The sequence below is a fragment of the Streptopelia decaocto genome (genome assembly GCF_964273445.1).
Source record: "Streptopelia decaocto genome assembly, chromosome: Z".
Taxonomy (NCBI): domain Eukaryota; kingdom Metazoa; phylum Chordata; class Aves; order Columbiformes; family Columbidae; genus Streptopelia; species Streptopelia decaocto.
In genome coordinates this window covers 15,529,662-15,547,349 of record NC_138657.1, presented here as the reverse complement: position 1 = coordinate 15,547,349, position 17,688 = coordinate 15,529,662, and the positions used below count along the sequence as shown (strand labels likewise).

Here is a 17,688-nt window from a genome sequence, read left to right as displayed (position 1 = left end):
CTGGGAACAAGGGGCTTCTTGTGACCTCCAGGCTCTCGAGAAGGGGAGGAAGTTTATGCAGGTTTATACCCTTCTATGAGAGCCACACTCAGAGAGCCTGGTGACACAGCATGGGATGCCTGTGAAAGAAGCGGGTGTACCCTGCTCCCTTGGCACGTGGTGCATCCCTGTAGTCTTAAGTGCCTAACCGTGTTGTGGAGCCTGACACGGGAAAGGGGCTGGCTCTGCCTTGGCAGCTCACAGCTGGGGGACAACTTTGGACTGCAGGGCCATTGACGCTGGCTGCTGGTCACAGCCTGCTCCTGGGAATGGCTCCAGAAAAGGTCCTGGCAACCCCATGATCTGTTTTCAGCCATGGCCATCCCACTGTCTGTATAGTAACCAAAGCTTGTTCAGTGTTAGATCTCTGGTGATTTGCAAATCTTCCATCACTGTCAGCTCAGAGACAGTTTTGAGTACATGGAGCTTGTTTGCTTTTAGGAACCCTGGAATGATTTCCTTCCCATAGCTGTGCTCAGGTCCCCTTTTTTGCTCTGCAAGATTTTAGCATCTGCAGCTTGATGGGGCAGGAATTTCCACAGCTGAATTTTCCCGTGGTGTGAAAAAGCATTATTCTTCTGCGTGTTTCTGAGCTGGTGCCCTGAGGTTACAGAAGCAGCACTTGCAGAGCTGGGTGCCTAGCTTTGTGCACAGTGAAAGGCTGTGCTAGTCCTAAATGGAGAGGACAGAGCACAATCAACAGGAAAAGAGAAGTAAAAGGACTTGCCTGAGGTCAGAGTAGATGTGGCAGATCTAGGAACTAGGACTAGGACTCCAACTAGAATCTAGGACTCCAAATATTCTGTGTCTAGGATTTCTTTGAGTAATCAGTGGTATGGGGTTATTTTTTCTGATCTTTTCCATTGAATTAAGCAGATGTAGTGTTACTAAATGATACTGAGAAATACCTGCACTCATAGTTTAGGCTCGTGGACACCAGGAGCACTCTGGATGTTCAGTGTGTAGATGCTGCTTCTCTCAGAAGTGATGTGACAGGACTGGTGGCATTTGACAAGTTAAGTCTGTATTTTCTTAGTGTAAATGAAGTAAAATGTGACTTTTCTTACAGCTTTTGCAGATGTTTTACCAGCAACAGGAAGAAATTCGTAGACTACGTGAGATGGTAAACCAGAGAGATGTCCAAATTAAGCAGATGCAGCTGGAGCTCACAAACCTCTGCACGAACACAGGCAGGTACTGAGCGTGCTGGCCTGCAGCTATTTGTACTCCTGGCAACTTGAGCAGATTCCGGTGTTGTGGATAACTCCTCCAAAAGCTTATGCTGGGGGAAAAAATTGATGCTTCAGGCAGCACGGACTTTCCTAGCTTGTGGTGGTCACATTTCCCTAATCATCACCTGACTTATTGATGGACAGTTATTGCTGTGCTTATTCAGGCTCCCCTTGCTTGCCCACTCATGTCAGAAGCTCATGCACTATAGCTAGTGAGGGACTTTGGAAAATCTTGCTCTTCTGCTGCTGGAGAAACCACCTGTTAAGCTCCAGGAACAACCTCTTTAGCTGCCCTTTGACATGACAAGAGGACAAGAGACTGAAGGCAGCTGCCAGCTTCTTTTCCCACCCTTGGACCCAGCAGAGTGGCTCCTGTGGCTGCTGTGCTCCTGTGCCAGGAGATCACTCTGCAGCTGAGCTTCAGAGGCACCTCCAGTTCCAAAGTGGTCGTCATGCAGCCCTCTCATCTTGCAGCTCGGCCTGCAGCCAGGTGGCTCGGCAAAGCCGTGACTGCCTTGACCTGGTGCTGGGGATAGTCCTGCTCTGAGTGGGAGGCCGCACTGGGGCTGCCATGGGCCAGTGCTGTTGTGATAGGTAGAGTTGCTGTTTGGAGGTCCCACTGTAAAGGGGCGATGGTGTGTGCCAGTTCTCATCAGAGAAGCTGCAGAGTCCAGTAGGGATCTCTGGTCCTTTGAGCTGGTGGCCTTCTTTCTCTCCTTCTGCCAAAGACCAGTCTGTGGAGCTGTGGTGCTCATCAGACGAATGAGGACAGCATTTAAAGCTGTGGTGTTAGCAGCAGGGGCTTTACTCTCACTTGTTCCTGTGGTGTAGGGCACTGTTTGTTGCCCCAGGGGCCAAGCACAGCAGCAACACTGCAGGTGGAATATTTTTCCTTGTCCCAAATGCAGAGCTCGTGGAGGTGTCTTAAACCCAAGGAGAGCAAGCAGCTGCTGTTTAGCTTGTAACTGTGCACCTCTGTTGTGACACATGGAGGAATGAATACTATGCCATACTGGTTCCCTGAAGGGTGATGATTTCCCAAAGTCTGAAAAAAAAAAAAAAAAAATCTCTGTAGTCAGAAATTCCTGCAAACGGACTCCTTATTATGGGGACTAAAGGCTATGCACTGCCTGTGCTCATGTGAGATGCCCCTCTGGTTATCCCTGAAAGCAATAGCCAGCAGGGAGCTCACGGGCAATAAATACTCTTACATGAGAATCACACAAAGACTTCAGCAATCCTTTTGCTGTGCTTCAAGACTTCACCCAGCTTTTGAAGATATTTCATCCATTTCTACATAGCAACAACAGCTGTGGGTGCTAAAAAGTCACAAATATTGCTGGTTCTTTCTGCAGCATTACAAAGAGTGTGTAGTTATTAATATTTTTCAGGAGGAGTCCTTTAGAATCCCTCTACTCTTTTTATAAAAAGTAATATATTAATTAAAAAGTTGTTGAAACAATGTACTTTCCTGTGCCCTGGGAACACCGTGCAGTTACATGCAAAAGCAGCTCACTGCAGACAGAGCTTTAATCCAAACATGAGTCTTACACCAGAAGTGGTCAGGCTTTCTCACCAAAGAGAGGAGCAATGTAAGAAATCAAGAAGCTCACAGCTTTTCAGCTGTGTCAAACATGCCTGACAGCCTCAAATTTCAAAGACATTTTCACAGGGGTTAGACCCAGGGATATGACTCTGTGGTTTTCAAGCTGTCAGCATCAGAAAGGAGAACAAATGATGCATCCTCAGCAGTCTAGTGGATACGACACTTTTCTTGTCACTTTTTTTTTTTTTCCTAGGTTATTTTTGCTCATTTTTCATACACAATAAATTATTTAAATTATTTCCCCATTAAAGTAATCTTTTCCAGACTGTTTCTTTGTTACCCTGTGGCTGGCTAGCATAGAAAATGGTTGGCCACCATGGTTCTTATTGTGTTGATTTCAGTATTTCTGGAAAAGAAGTTGCTTTCATTTAGGCTTTGCTGGCAACATTTGATAAGGCGAGACTATTTAATCAAAAGGTCTTTTTTAGACAGTATGCCCCCAAAAGCATCGACTGTGAAATGTATTTCAATTTGGAGCTTAAATGCAACCATAAATCTTACACATAGAGAGAAAAGAAAAAGTGCAGGAAGTGGATTTATGTGTTAATGAACTGTGCCTAAATAGACTTAAGTGATCATTTAACAGTTTCTAAAACTCGTAACAGCTTTGTAAAAACTGTAAAACATGGGGATAAAAAACAAATTTGTGCAATGAAAAGCAAATGTACCTGAATAATAAATATATTTACTTTTTGATACATGTGAGGTTGTTGGTTTCTTACTGTTGTATTGTTGAAGTGACTAAAAATTAGGCTGAATCATGGTCAGAAAGGACGATGAAGGAGATGAATTATTCTACAAGCAGCTGGCAGATGTCTCAAAATCGACGGCCCTTGTTCTTGTGGGTGGCTTTAACCTGCCGGATATCTGCTGGGAGCTCAATACTGCACAGAAGAGGCAGTCTAGGAAGTTCCTAGAGTGTATAGAGGACAATTTCCTTCATCAGCTGGTAAATGAGCCTACCAGGGGCAAGACCCCGCTAGACCTACTGTTTACAAACAGAGAAGGGCTGGTGGGAGATGTAGTGGTTGGAGGCCGCCTGGGGCATAGCGACCATGAAATAATAGAATTTTCAATACTCAGAGATGCAGGGAGAACCATTAACAAAACCTCTACGCTGGACTTCCGGAGGGCAGATTTTTGCCTATTCAGAAGTCTAGTTCAGAGCATACCCTGGGAAACAATGCTTAAAAACAAGGGGGCCCAGGAGGGTTGGACATGCTTCAAGCAGGAGGTTTTGAGTGCACAGGAACAGGCTATACCAGTGTGCCGAAAGGCTAGCCGGCGGGGAAGACAACCGGCTTGGCTAAACAGGGAGATTCTGAATGAAATCAGAAATAAAAAGAGACTTTACCGACTGTGGAAAAAAGGGCTGGCTACTTATGAAGAATTTATGGAAATAGCTAGATCATGCAGGAAAAAAATCAGGGAAACAAAAGTGCAATTTGAAGTTAATTTGGCCAATTCTGTCAGGGATAATAAAAAGTCCTTCTTCAAATATGTTAACAACAAAAGGAGGGGCAAGGAAAACCTCCATTCTCTGTTGGACTTTGAGGGAAATATAGTTAACAAAGATGAGGAGAAAGCTGAGGTACTTAATACCTACTTTGCCTCAGTTTTTACCAGTGAGACAGGTGGCCCTCAGGACAACTCAACACTGGAGGTGGTCGACAGAGATAGGAAGCCAAATAGGTCCCTTGTATTCCAGGAGGAAATAGTTGGTGATTTACTGAGCCATCTGGATCCTCACAAGTCTATGGGACCAGATGGGATCCATCCTAGGGTGATGAGGGAGCTAGCAGAAGAACTTGCCAAGCCGCTCTCCATCATCTTCCAACAATCCTGGCTCACTGGGGAGGTCCCATATGATTGGAAATTGGCCAATGTTACCCCAGTCCACAAAAAGGGCTGCAAAGCTGACCCTGGCAACTACAGGCCTGTCAGCCTGACCTCGGTGCCTGGCAGGGTTATGGAGCAGATCATCCTGAATGGAATCACGCAGCACCTTCAGGATGGACAAGGGATCAGACCCAGCCAGCATGGGTTTAGGAGGGGCAGGTCCTGTCTGACCAGCCTGATCTCCTTTTATGATCAGGTGACTCACCTGGTGGATGAGGGGAAAGCCGTGGATGTGGTCTATCTGGACTTCAGCAAGGCCTTTGACACTGTCTCCCATAATATACTCCTGCAAAAGCTGGTAGCTCGTGGCTTGGACAAGCGTACTCTACGCTGGGTTAAGAACTGGCTGGAGGGCCGGGCCCAGAGAGTGCTGGTGAATGGGGCTGCATTCAGCTGGCGGCCAGTCACTAGTGGTGTTCCCCAGGGGTCACTGTTTTTTTTTTTTTTCCTAGGTTTTTTCCTGTTTAACATCTTTATTGATGATTTAGATGAGGGGATTGAGACCATCATCAGCAAATTTGCTGATGACACCAAGTTGGGAGGGAGTGTCGACCTGCTGGAAGGCAGGAGGGCTCTGCAGAGGGATCTGGATAGACTGGAAAAATGGGCTGATTCCAGTGGGATGAAGTTCAATAAGGCCAAGTGCCAGGTGCTGCACTTTGGTCACAACAACCCCCTGCAGCGCTACAGGCTGGGCGCAGAGTGGCTGGAGAGCAGTCAGACAGAAAGGGACCTGGGGGTACTAATTGACAGGAAGCTCAACACGAGCCATCAGTGTGCCCAGGTGGCCAAGAAGGCCAACGGTATCCTGTCCTGTATCAAAAATAGCGTGGTCAGCAGGACAAGGGAAGTGATCCTTCCCCTGTACTCTGCATTGGTGAGGCCACACCTGGAGTATTGTGTTCAGTTCTGGGCTCCTCAGTTCAGGAAAGACATTGAAGTGCTGGAGCGAGTCCAGAGAAGAGCAACACGACTGGTGAAGGGACTTGAACATAAGACCTATGGGGAGAGGCTGAGGGAGCTGGGGTTGTTTAGTCTAGAGAAGAGGAGGCTTAGAGGTGACCTCATCACTCTCTATAACTACGTGAAGGGAAGTTATAGCCAGGTGGGGATTGGTCTCTTCTCCCAGGCAGTTAGCAATAGGACAAGGGGGCATGGGCTTAAACTCTGCCAGGGGAAATTTAGGCTGGATATTAGAAAGAAATCCTTTACAGAGAGAGTGGTCAGGCATTGGAATGGCCTGCCCAGGGAGGTGGTGGACTCGCCGTCCCTGGAGGTTTTTAAACTCAGATTGGACATGGCACTTAGTGCCATGATCTAATAAATGGACTAGAGTTGGACCAAGGGTTGGACTTGATGACCTCTGAGGTCTTTTCCAACCCAGTCGATTCTGTGATTCTGTGACATTAGATGGGATTTTGATTCAGCAGAGTGAAGCAGCAATTGCATATAGCAGTTGCAACATCCAGTTGATTGACAATATAAACACAATTCCCATTACTGGTCTCTATATGCTCACTGCCATGTTGCTGTGTATTGCCAGTCATGGGGAAGAAATACGTGGGTTGAAGCCAGTTCAAGCCTGTAGCTCTCTTCAAAGTCCATTTTCTTGGTTGCTCTGTTTTTATAATTTATGTTGGGCTGACCCTTGTGCTGGTCTGGCTGGCTCATGAAGACATTTACACCTTTTGATTAACTCCGACACAACCAGTTGATCACTCAAACTGATATGACAATTAATCTAAACAAAAGCCACTCTCTGGTCTCCTTTCTACTGAGATAAGTTCAGCTTTCTTTACAACAGCTGTGGTTGCTCCTTGTATTTGTCCCTGAGCATCATGAGTGCATCACCTGTGTCCATCTCCTCTGAGCCTCCTTCCGCTGTAGGGGTCTGATCCTTCACAGCTTTGGGCATGGAAATGTTCACAGCTGCATTCAGGATGTAACTGGTGTTTGATAAAACGTATTTTAGGTGAGTGTTAGGAAAAAAAGAAGGTGGAAATTGTTGGAGAAAGTCTGTGCTGGGAACTTTGTGCACCAGCCATGCAATCAAGGCACGGTGCCCTCCTCACCTCCCTGTATCATAAGGGACCTGGCAGCTAAGATGCCAACCATGTCCTGGGCTGCATTAAGCACAGCATTGCCAGCTGGGCAGGGAGGGGATTGTCCTGCTCTGCTCTGCACTGGTGCGGCCTCACCTGGAGCCCCGTGTGCAGTTCTGGGAGCCATACAGTAAAAAAGATACAAAGCTACTGAAAAGTGTCCTGAAGAGGGCTACAAAATTCGTGTTTAGATTTATTGCTATAACAACCAAGAAGACTGATAAGATTTCACAGTTCCATCATGAGAGGGGTGTATTTGCAAGGAGGGGTGGATAGGACAGGTGACTAAAACTGACCAACTGAGTATTCCATCCCATATGTGTCATACACCCTATAAAAGAGGGAGATCATGAGGGTCTTGCTCTTCTTCGACCATGGCTGGCATCTAAAGAGGACCCTGCCACCCGTGCCTGTGATCCAAGGCCTGAGACCCTGCATCCCTGAATCCAGTTCCAGTTTGCTCTGAAGTCCTTCCCAGGACTTCTAGGTGCTTGCCCTGCAGCTGCTGGAGACATGTCAGCTCTGCACACCACGGGAGGGCTTAAACACTGCTCTATCCTGGGACATACAAGATTGGGTGTGTATATTTTGCAGATTTTCTCTATTTATTAGTAGCATTAGTAAAGCCCCTAAAACTTTTTCTAACCCTGCAAGTCTGCGCCTCTCTTCCTTCCTCGTTATTCTTCTTATCACTTTTTCCTGTCTAAGGAGATGGTGAGGCGATGGTGAGTGGGTAACAGAGAGCGTCTGCCATGGTTTGTTGTCACCTCGCAATTAAACCTTGACATGCTCTCAGACAAATGGTGTGAACTGTGGGATTGTCATATGCAGGGAGGGGAGCTGGACTCGATGATCCCTGTGGGTCCCTCCCAACTCAGAACATTCTATGACCTCCATGAGTATGATCCTGTGCTGGGGAGAGTTACTGGGCAGACACTGCCCTAGGACAGGTCCCAGGGTACTGTGTCCCTCCTCTGGCACTGACACAGGCTCACTGTTCTGAGAAAAGCCTAGGAAAAGGCAGCAGCAGGCAGGCTGGTGTGGGAGGCAGAGGAATAGCCTCGTTCCTGTCCTGGGGTTATTGCAGATGAACCACGAAGTGAAAGCAAAACACAACCCTGCAGTGTCACTTGTCTGCTGGATTTAAAGCCGCAAGACATCAAAACTTCACCCTGTACTCCAGGCCAGCTGCCAACTGCAGAATGCACTTCAGTCAAACCCATGCAATAGTTGTCATTCTCATTTATTTTCCTGCCCTGGGGGTCTGTACCGTTGGTGTGCTCAAGGAGCTGTGAGCAGAAGCAAATATGCAGCTGATGCCCTGCAGGGAGAAGCAGCGGGTCACTCTGGCTGGCCCTGGACTGGCCAGCATCCATCCAACGGGGTGGCTACAAGGTGCAGGGAGGCCCTGGAGCAAATCCCCAGCACCAGGAATTGCCTTTGGGCCATGCTACAGCACCAGTTCGGAGTAGTACCTCAGAGCCTTTGCTGTGGTCACTCCGGTCCATCCATAGCTTGCTTGTAGTGGACAGCCCTGAACTGGACTCAGCACTCTTCTGCATAATGCTTCACCAGTGCTGAGGGGAGAGGAAGGACAACATCCTTCAACCTGCTGGCAATATTCTTTTAAATATAGCCCAAGATACTGTTGGCCATCTCTGTAGTGAGCCATCACTGCTGGCTCAAGCTCAGCTTGTTGTCTGGCAGGACCCCAAGGAACTTCTCAGCAAAGGGGCTTGCCAGCCGTGTAGTCCCCAGTGCGTACCAGTGCAGAGAGCTGCACCTCTCCAGCTGCAGGACTGTGCAGCTGCCCTTGCTGAGCTTCATAACATTCCTCCTTGACCAGTTCTGCACAGGTCCTGCCAGGGTCCTCTGAAGGGCTGCACAACTGTCTGCTGCACCCACCACTCCTCCCACTTTTGTGTGCTCTGCAAACTTGCTTGAGTGTGCATTCTGTCCCATCCTGTAAGTCACTAAGGGAGAGGTTCAACAGCTCTGGATTTGTTTTGTAAATAATTTTTTATTTCCCCCTCAGAAATCCAGACTGACTATTCCCGAGAGCTTTTTGATTATTTATTGCCTTTGGAAACACTCTACAGGAGGATTTTCTCCACCGTCTTCTAAAGGACTGCATGAGGCTGACTGGCCCGCAGTTCTTGCGTCTTCCTCTTTGCCTGTTTTGAAGAGTGGACTGAGAGCCAGTCATCTGCAGCCTTTCCCAGGAGCCACCACATTTCAAAGAACATTGATGGTGGCCTTGCAATGCCATCAGCCTTTTTCTTCCTTGGCATGTTTAGCTGCAACCTGTCTGGCCCCATGGACCTGTGTACCTCCAGGTGCCGAAATACTCCCTAACGTGATCCTTCCTGTTCTGGTCCTCCCTAATACGATATGCAGCAGATGTCTACCACAACAGTACCCATTTTTCCCTGCCAGCTTTCACTCTCCTTAGGTCATTGTGAAACTTTTCAGATTCTCACTATGGCTACTGTGCTTGTGGAAAACAAAAGCTTGCTATGAGCAGCAGCTGTGCAACCAGTGGTTCACCTGCAGTATCTGTTGAGTCCTCCTCAAGAATGATGGAGAAAACCAATGTGTGGGTGCACATGCCCTTAAGCAGTGCCTCTGGAACCTGCTAATCACACTTGGTACTTCTCAGGTGACTCCGGAAAGTACATGCATCCTGGTGCACACATGAAAAAGCAGCATTGTATAGTAGAGGGCCAGATGAGCCTTGATAGCTTCTGCACAGCACCCTTAATAAAACCCCAGGCAAGCCGCAGCCCTCTCTAGAATAAATCTGGTTGGCAGATGCAGGGCTTCTGGCCCTGTAGTAGACAGTAGTCTCCTCTAATTATCGCTTGTCTGTTGTCATTTCCTTCTAGTGGTCCTGAGTGTCTCGCATACGAGAACCCTCTTTTTGTTGGTCCTGACGTGGCTGGGACCAAAGACACGTGGCTAAAGCTACCAGGCTTAAACCCTGTTCCTCTAAGCCACTGGCAATTGCTGCTTCTGCCAGCAAAGAAAGCTTTCCTGAATAGGTTTCTCATTCAGACCTGGAGGAGAAAAGTTTCTGAATTTCATTTTTCAGCATCACAACATGGCTAATAACACTACACCCAGTTGTTTTCAATCCCCTGTTTGCAAAAAAATGATCCACAATAATCTGTTTAAGTAAGTTCTTAAAATGTGTGTGCATAAGTCAAGGTGGATTTCCTTTTCTGATTTTCTCTCCTCTTGTTTTTGCATTTTTTTTCTTCAGCAGAAATTTCCATATACGATAACTTGTGACCCACCCACAAACACCCCTGAGGATCCACAGGGGAAGTGGCTTAACAAGGAGTTATCTACGTTTTGTATCTTTCCCAGCATTCAGCTGTCAGATACAGAAGCCATGTGTGAAGGGCGGTAGAGGTGGCTTCAGACGGTGTAATTAGTATTTCCTTTAGTAGAAGAGAGCTTGGGCATGCATCTGCTTTAAAAGTTGCTTGTTACATTCTTCCCTCTGGATGATAATGGGTGGTTGTCCTTTTGGCTACAGGGCTCTTCTGCTTTGTGTTTGACACATTATACTTTCACCATCTTGACACTTGGATATATTTGCTCAGATCTTGCAAGATCTATGGGGAAATATCAGCAGTACGTTAGCCTAGCTTCAGGTCTATGTGTTTTACATGCGAAAATCAAATTGTTGCACTGATTCTGTATCTCAGCAGGACTTAGTACACAAATGGACATGTGAGCAAACTTGAGTATGGAACAGAAAATACAGATGTGTAAATCTGAGAGCTAGTCTGTAGGGTACAATAGCCTAAATGTGAAAGTAACATGCTTTGGATCAAACCTTACTTCCTACTGATAGCCTTTACAGAACACATCAGGTTCTTTGACTTAATGCATCCTGGAAAACCTAATTTCTATGTCAGTGTCTGTGTATCTTCCTGTGATGTAAAATGCATTTTAGCAATGAGTCTAGCATGTGTGCATAAGGCTGGAGAGTTCCCACTCAACCTGATCACTGCAGGAAGACTTTTTTTTTTTTACCAGGGGCTGGAAACACATATTTGTCTCTTCAGTTTCCATATAGATGTTCCTGCAGAATTTTTTCATGTGAGTTTATCTGAGCCTTTCACAAAAAGAATGCTTAATACACCATTGTGATTTCTGAGGCAGCTTCTTTAGGAAGATTTGAGTGAAATTATGTTCAAGCACAATTTTTATGAGCAAGGACGCTGAGTGAAGACGCATTGTCCCAGCTGGAGTCTGAAAAGTGGTGCAAGTAGCAACATTTATGGAGAGCTGCAAAAAAAATGAACTAATTTTACTTTCCATTGCTGCTGAAACTATTTGAAAACAGATTCAAGGGGCGGATGGTGAGTGCACTGGTGTTCCTAAGGCTCAGACACACTCTGATCTGGGGTGTGTTGGTCAGTTTTCTACAGCCATAAACCCTGACTGTCCACAACATCACAATAGTTTTTGGTGGTGATGAAGTTAAAAGCACAGTCCATCTCAAGCTAAGCACAGAGCTTTCTTTTAAGGAAATGAAGCACTCAGAAATAGTGAGGGGCAGATGAGAATGCCTGCCTTTCATCTGAGAAAAGTGGTTAAAAAGGATTAGTTGTTTTTAGGGCCATGGAATTGAATCATAGTAGCTCATACCCAGGCACTGACAGTACTTTCGGTCCTGGTGGTCTTTGGGGGCAGAAGGATGTCATGATTCTTCAGGAAGCTTTTCAAGTCTCTGGAAGTGAGAAAGACAGGCTCCAAAAAAGAAAGAGCAAATCCACTGTGAAAATCAGATGCAGTCAGTGGAAATGCCAGTAATACGGGATGAAGAAAAGCTGAGTTTCAGTTCTGCTGCTCACTGGAAAGGAGCAAAATAATTGCCTCTAGTCTGGTTCACCTTATAGTGATAGAATAGGTGTCTGAGATCCTTTCATAAAAAGAACATTAAAAGAAACACCTGACTCACACATCTGCTTTTCTCCCCATTGAAAGCCAACTGCAGCAGATATGTTTGGCTCTTCATTTTAATTAAAGACCAGAAAGAAGCAGCTCAGTATCCCAAAAATTGACCTCTGGTCCTTCAGCTAGCTGAAGGTGACTGTGTTACTACAGAAGATGTTCCTCTCACAGGGCCATTGTAGCCCCAGGCTCTTCTGTATGTGTGGGGATGAGCTTTTTATCACATAACCTAACACAAAGCATTAGGATACTAATTTTGGGAATATGTATCTCTTGGATCAGTATCTTTCAGAATCCTGAGCAGAAGAGGTTGGCCGCAGCCCAGTTCCTTGGTAAAGCTCCCTTTGTTTTTTTTGTAGCCAGTTACTGAACGAATCAAGCACAGAAAAAGTGGTAGATAAGCATATCTGTCCTTTCTGCCTGCCTAGCTAAAAGGACATACTGTCATCTGCCTGGGCACTGAGCAAGTTTTCTAATATACTGTGAACATTAGGAGTTCACAGTCTTGAATAAAACTTTCTGATATTTAAACAAAGACTCTGATTTGCTGGATTATAGGGTCTAGAGTTGGACTTTGATTTACAGCTTTCACTCAGGTCCATGTGAACCCCTGCAATCTCATTCTTTCCTTTCAATGGGGCAGTTTTATTTCAAAGGGAGGGTGCTTTCCTAATGGGGTCTTTTGAGCAACCTCTGTTTACAGATATTTTGGTCAAGTGTAACACTTGCTGTGGCCCTAACACAGGCCCTTTCCTGCAGTGAACTCTGTAGAAGCTGATCCTCATGATCCATGTGGACATGGGTGGAAAGTACAGGGATGTGGCTGTGGCATCACAGCCTGTGGGTGCTATTGGTCCTGGGTAAAGGCCAGCAATGGCCTTCATGACTCAGGAAGGGTGATCTTCTGCTCTGGTGACACCCCACCTGGAGTTCTGCGTCCCACTCTAGAGCCCTCAATACAGGAAAGACATGGACCTGTTGGAGAGGGTCAGAGAAAGCCACAAAAATGATCAGAGGGTTGGAACAGCTCTGCTGTGAGGACAGGTTGAGATAGTTGGGGTTGCTCAGCCTGGAGAAGGCTCTGTGGAGACCTTATTGTGGCCTTTCAGTACTGAAAAGGGGCAGATAAGAAACATGGGGACAGACGTTTTAGCAGGGCCTGTTTTGGTAGACAAGGGAGTAATGGTTTTAAACTAAAGGAAAAGAGATTCAGGCTAGACATGAGGAAGAAATTTTTTACAATTAGGGTAGTAAAACACTGGCCCAGGTTTCTCAGACAGGTGGTAGATGCCCCATCCCTGGAGACATTCAAGGCCAGGCTGGATGGGGCTCTGAGCAACCTGATCTTGTTGAAGATGTCCCTGCTCATTGCAGGGGCGACTGGACTAAATGCCCTCATAGGTCACTTCCAACCCAAACTAATTTATAATTCTGTGATTCAATGACTGCTGTGCCACACTGAGACTTGGGACCTGCAAGCAGGTGGGAGGTGCAGCCCCCTGGACTGCAGGCAAGCAATGGCAGTGGGGAGGAAGAGCACAGGAAGGACTGTGAGGAGAGAAGGAGGAGGAGGAGTTGTGGGCACACACAGGCTCACTGTCTGCATGGAGTGGGATGTTACTTTGGGGGAAGTGGCCTCCAAAAGGCACCAGGGCAGCACAAAGGGAGCACAAGAAAGCCTGGGAAATATCAGTAGAGGAGCAGTGTTGAATGGCCATCCCCTTCGCCTTTGCATGTTTGCTGGTGGTGCAGAGGATGGACCAGAGACCCTGCTCCAAGGGGACCTCACCAGGTCACCTTCTGGAACACAGCATGGGAACGTTGGCCAGGAGATGTGAGTAATGGCCTCCAGGGTCAAGGACCATGTGGCTCCTGTTGTAGTCAGAGACAAAATCTGCTTGGTGCCTTCTTGGTACCCACAAAGCCATGTCTCCAGCACATCCCAGCTGCACTCAGGAGGCTGGTGGCATTTGCAATGGGACAGCTGAAAGCAGAACAGGTGATCGGCACTGATGCCTCTGCCAGCCTGCAGCTCCTTGCAGCCACAGGCAGGATGGGACATAGCCAGAGGCCAGGCTCTGCTGCAGGCAGTGCAGACGGGTCTCTGCCTCTGCTGCTGCCAACAGGGAGAGGCAGGAGCTGCGCACCCTTATATGGGACCCAGCACCTCCCCTGCTGCTTGGCCCCACCACGTCCCGAGGAAGCTGGTCACGCAGCACAGGAGGAAGGTGGCTCTCCGAGACACGTGGGTGGTGCTGCTGTGTGCATGGGGCACAGAGGCTGCTGCCGGGCACCTGCAGCCCCCAAAGGCTCTCTCTCCTCTCTCCCAGACCGGGTACTTTATCTTGAATCTTCCATAGGGAAAGGCAGCATCCTTGGGGGTATTGTGGCTTAACCAAAACTAGCAATATAACCATGATACATGATAGCAAATCGCTTGCTCACCCCCTGAGCAGGGGAGAGAATCAAAAGGGAAGGGAGAAACTTGGATTGAGATGAACATAATTTAATAAAATAGCAAAATACCAATACACTACTAGTAAATGTATATGTGAAATAGAAATAGAATATAAAATAAAAGATATTAAATGCAATTCCTCATAAATTCTATTAACACTGAGCAGCCAAGCCCAGGAAGCAGCATCTGTTTTGGTGCTTTCTTAGTACCCACAAAGCCATTTCTCCAGCCCATCTTCTTGATGGACGTCCAGGCCATTTTCTTAGTCCCAACGGCTGATTCCAGAGAGAGAAAAGATGAAATAGGCTGAAAGGCCCAGAGGCCTCTTCAAAACAGCTGAGTTGCAAAAGGCTGAACTAACAAAAGTCCCGAACAAAACTCCCCAGACAGTGCCAGCTCCAACATGGAGAGCGACGAAGGTGAAGAAGCGAGAGAGACCAGAAGATCCCAACTCTCCTTAAATATGAAGCATGACACTAATGGGACGGAGTACTCTTACTGATCAATCTGGGTGTCAGTCAAGCTCTGCCCCATGCTTGTGATCCTGTGTAAATTTGCTTTGCTCAGCTGGAGATGAGGATTGGTGTCTTTGAGGGGCCATTTTGTTTTTTGAACTTGGGCCCTTGAGATTTTTCTGCCTTACTTCCTTTGTCTAGTGTTTCTTCTTTCAATGAGTGGTTATTTCTAGTCTATTCTATAGCTGTGCTTAGGTTTTATAATACATACTCTGGTCCAAAGACAGAAGACTTGGAATTAAATCTGTGTTTAAAATAAACTCCTCCTTCCAGTTTAATGATTTGTACATTCTTTTAAAAACACTGTGGGCTTGGGAGTCAATGTATTCCAGAGAATGCATGTTTCACTACTGAAATGGTGACAGATCCTTACTTACAGCTGTTGTAACAATCAGTGCTTTCAGCTGAAATAGAATGCAAAAACCCACAATCCAATACTTCATTGATTTCTTCACCTCTCTTTCTTTATGTGCTTGACTTCTTTGTGTATAGACCTTAAGGCTTTTCTTGCTACTGTAAGGTTGGTACGAAAAAAGCCCCCAAGCGCCCAGTAAACATTTACAGGAATTCCATTCAACAGTGGTTTCTCTGCAATAAGTGCAATATTACCTCGGTCCAGAAGAGGGGACTATTGTTTCACATATGGCTAGTCTAAGCAAATAGTTTAGAAAACCTCCTAACATCTACGGCAAAGATGAAAATGGCCTTATCTAATAGTAATAAAAGATGAGGTGTGAAAACTGAGCTATTTAAAGATTTTAACAAAACAACAAAAGATCAGAGCATAAAATTCCATCTACCTTTGCTTTTAGGGTATTACATTGGTGATTTATATAGAAACTTGCAGGTTAAATTGAGTTGTTTATCATAGAACAGGAACATCTCAGATCTTACTTGTTTTCTGGCATGTGAAATAAATTGTGTTAATTAGGTTCCTTTGGTTAACACACCTAGGTTTAATTTGATTTTCTATTCAATGCCTAAGCCTTTCTGGGGAACAATAAATGTCCTATTAAAAAAATGAAACCTTTCATTTGCAGCTTTCTGCTATAAGCCATTGCCAGGAATCAGAAAGCAAAAGTGTTTTCCTTCTCACAAGGATTCCTTTAAGCAAAGACTCTGGTACTTAGAACTTGGTTGTTGTAAATACCTTTCTTTAAGAATAGCTTACAGTGAGTGATTTTTTATTATTATTGAACTATTCAGTTCTTGTAGCTATCTGCTGTGCAAATTTAACAGCCAGTGCTCTTGTAGCTAATATTTGTCTTTGGAGAAGGGGCTTCTTTCATATGCTCAGTGATGATAGTACGTTTCCATCTTTAGCTATGTTGGTTTTAGTCTATATGCTCAACATTAAATGAGGTATTTGTATCCTGGCACATTTTGTGTTCCCGTCATCATGCATAAAACCATGTAAACGAATGCCAAGTAACAAATTAAGGCACAACGGGAAGCCATCAAACTACTATCAGCTTGTTTGTAGCCTGGAATTGGGTATGTAGTCTGGGATTGAGGATAGGAATGAATGTTATTTTAACTGTTTTCAAGACAATGTGCAGACGATATGTCCTACATTTGGTATCCCTAGTACTAGCATGTACAAGAAAGCAGCTCTGTCGGAACTGTTAACAATGATGCTAGCTAGCACCCATGATTAGATTTGAATAGTGAACTGAGGGCTACCATAGCTTCCAGTCAATGGTTTATCAGTCGAGCCATGCCATTATCTCATTGCTGTTGCTAAACAGCAAGATAATATTCTCAGACCAATAAAACCAGCCTTGTGGCTTTGTCTTTAGTTCTGCTGATCTGTTGCCTGATACCGGCAGCTATTTTGTATGGCTTTCTCCACTTTCTCACACAGCTGTCACCAGTTCATCTTGGTGCCCAGGAGCAAAACTGATGACACATTTTTAAGTGTGGCTGTCTCAGAGATGGCACCATACAATGGCTTCTGGTTACCACCAAATGGCTAAATGCATTTCTTGGATAACTCCAGATAAAACCAGTGGGACAGATTTTCAGATGCTGTATGTCAGCTCTGTGAATTGCAGTAGAGCTACACCAGTTTTTACAGTCTGTGGCTGGGAAGAAATAAGCTTGGCCACTTGTAATGACCTTGTTCTCACTCCCGTGTTTTCTAAGTAATAATATCTATTTTGCATGGTTTTTGTCTTTTGTCCATCCTCCTTTTCATTAATCCTTGTATCTTCCCACTCATTTTTAATTTTCCCAGGAATAATGACATGTTGGCAGGACAGATGTAGTGGTTTGCCCTGTGAACCATCAAAATAACCCAAAAGTAAAAATTCTAGCTCTTGAATCTTAATGATTGACAATGATATTCCAAATAGAAAAAGAATAGCTTAATTTGCAGGTAAGAAGGCAAGACATTTCACTGACAGCTTAGAGTAGCTTGTCTTTTGTCAATAAGCTAAGCAGATAGGACTCCAGATGGTACCTTGAGGCTATAATATAATCTTTCTCCACATATTACTTGCACTTGCATTTACAGCTGTAATTTGCCATGATGTGAAATGCTTTATAAGTTACCTGTATAAAAGATTTTTGCTATATAAGCAAACAAATGTATTTCAGACTTAGAAAATCCAAGCAAATGTGATCTGGAACTCAATGGGCTGAGTAAGTGCAGTCGACTCCAATGTCTCTTCCTTATTAGCTTTTTTTATTCTAGTTATGTACAGAGCAGAGCTGAAAAGGACTACAGGGGTGATCAATCCATCCCTCTGCCCGAGGCAGGATTAACTGCACCCATGCCATTCCTGGCAGGTGTTTGTCTAGCCTATTAAAAACCTCCAGTGATGGAGATGCGTGTCTTCCTCAGGCAATCTGTGCCAATGCTTTTCCA

The 17,688-nt window shown here is 45.6% G+C and overlaps 1 protein-coding gene across 2 annotated transcripts in view; it reads left to right on the top strand.

Moving 5' to 3' along the window:
• The window catches only part of CORO2A (coronin 2A), a 58,581-nt gene extending 55,039 nt beyond the window's left edge, over nucleotides 1-3,542 (top strand). For both annotated transcript variants that reach the window (XM_082074893.1, XM_082074892.1), the window contains one exon: nucleotides 1,109-3,542. In XM_082074893.1, coding sequence (XP_081931019.1) covers nucleotides 1,109-1,240 — 132 coding nt within the window. In that variant the 3' untranslated portion in view covers nucleotides 1,241-3,542. The remainder of the gene's footprint in view (nucleotides 1-1,108) is intronic.
• Nucleotides 3,543-17,688: the final 14,146 nt, after the last annotated feature.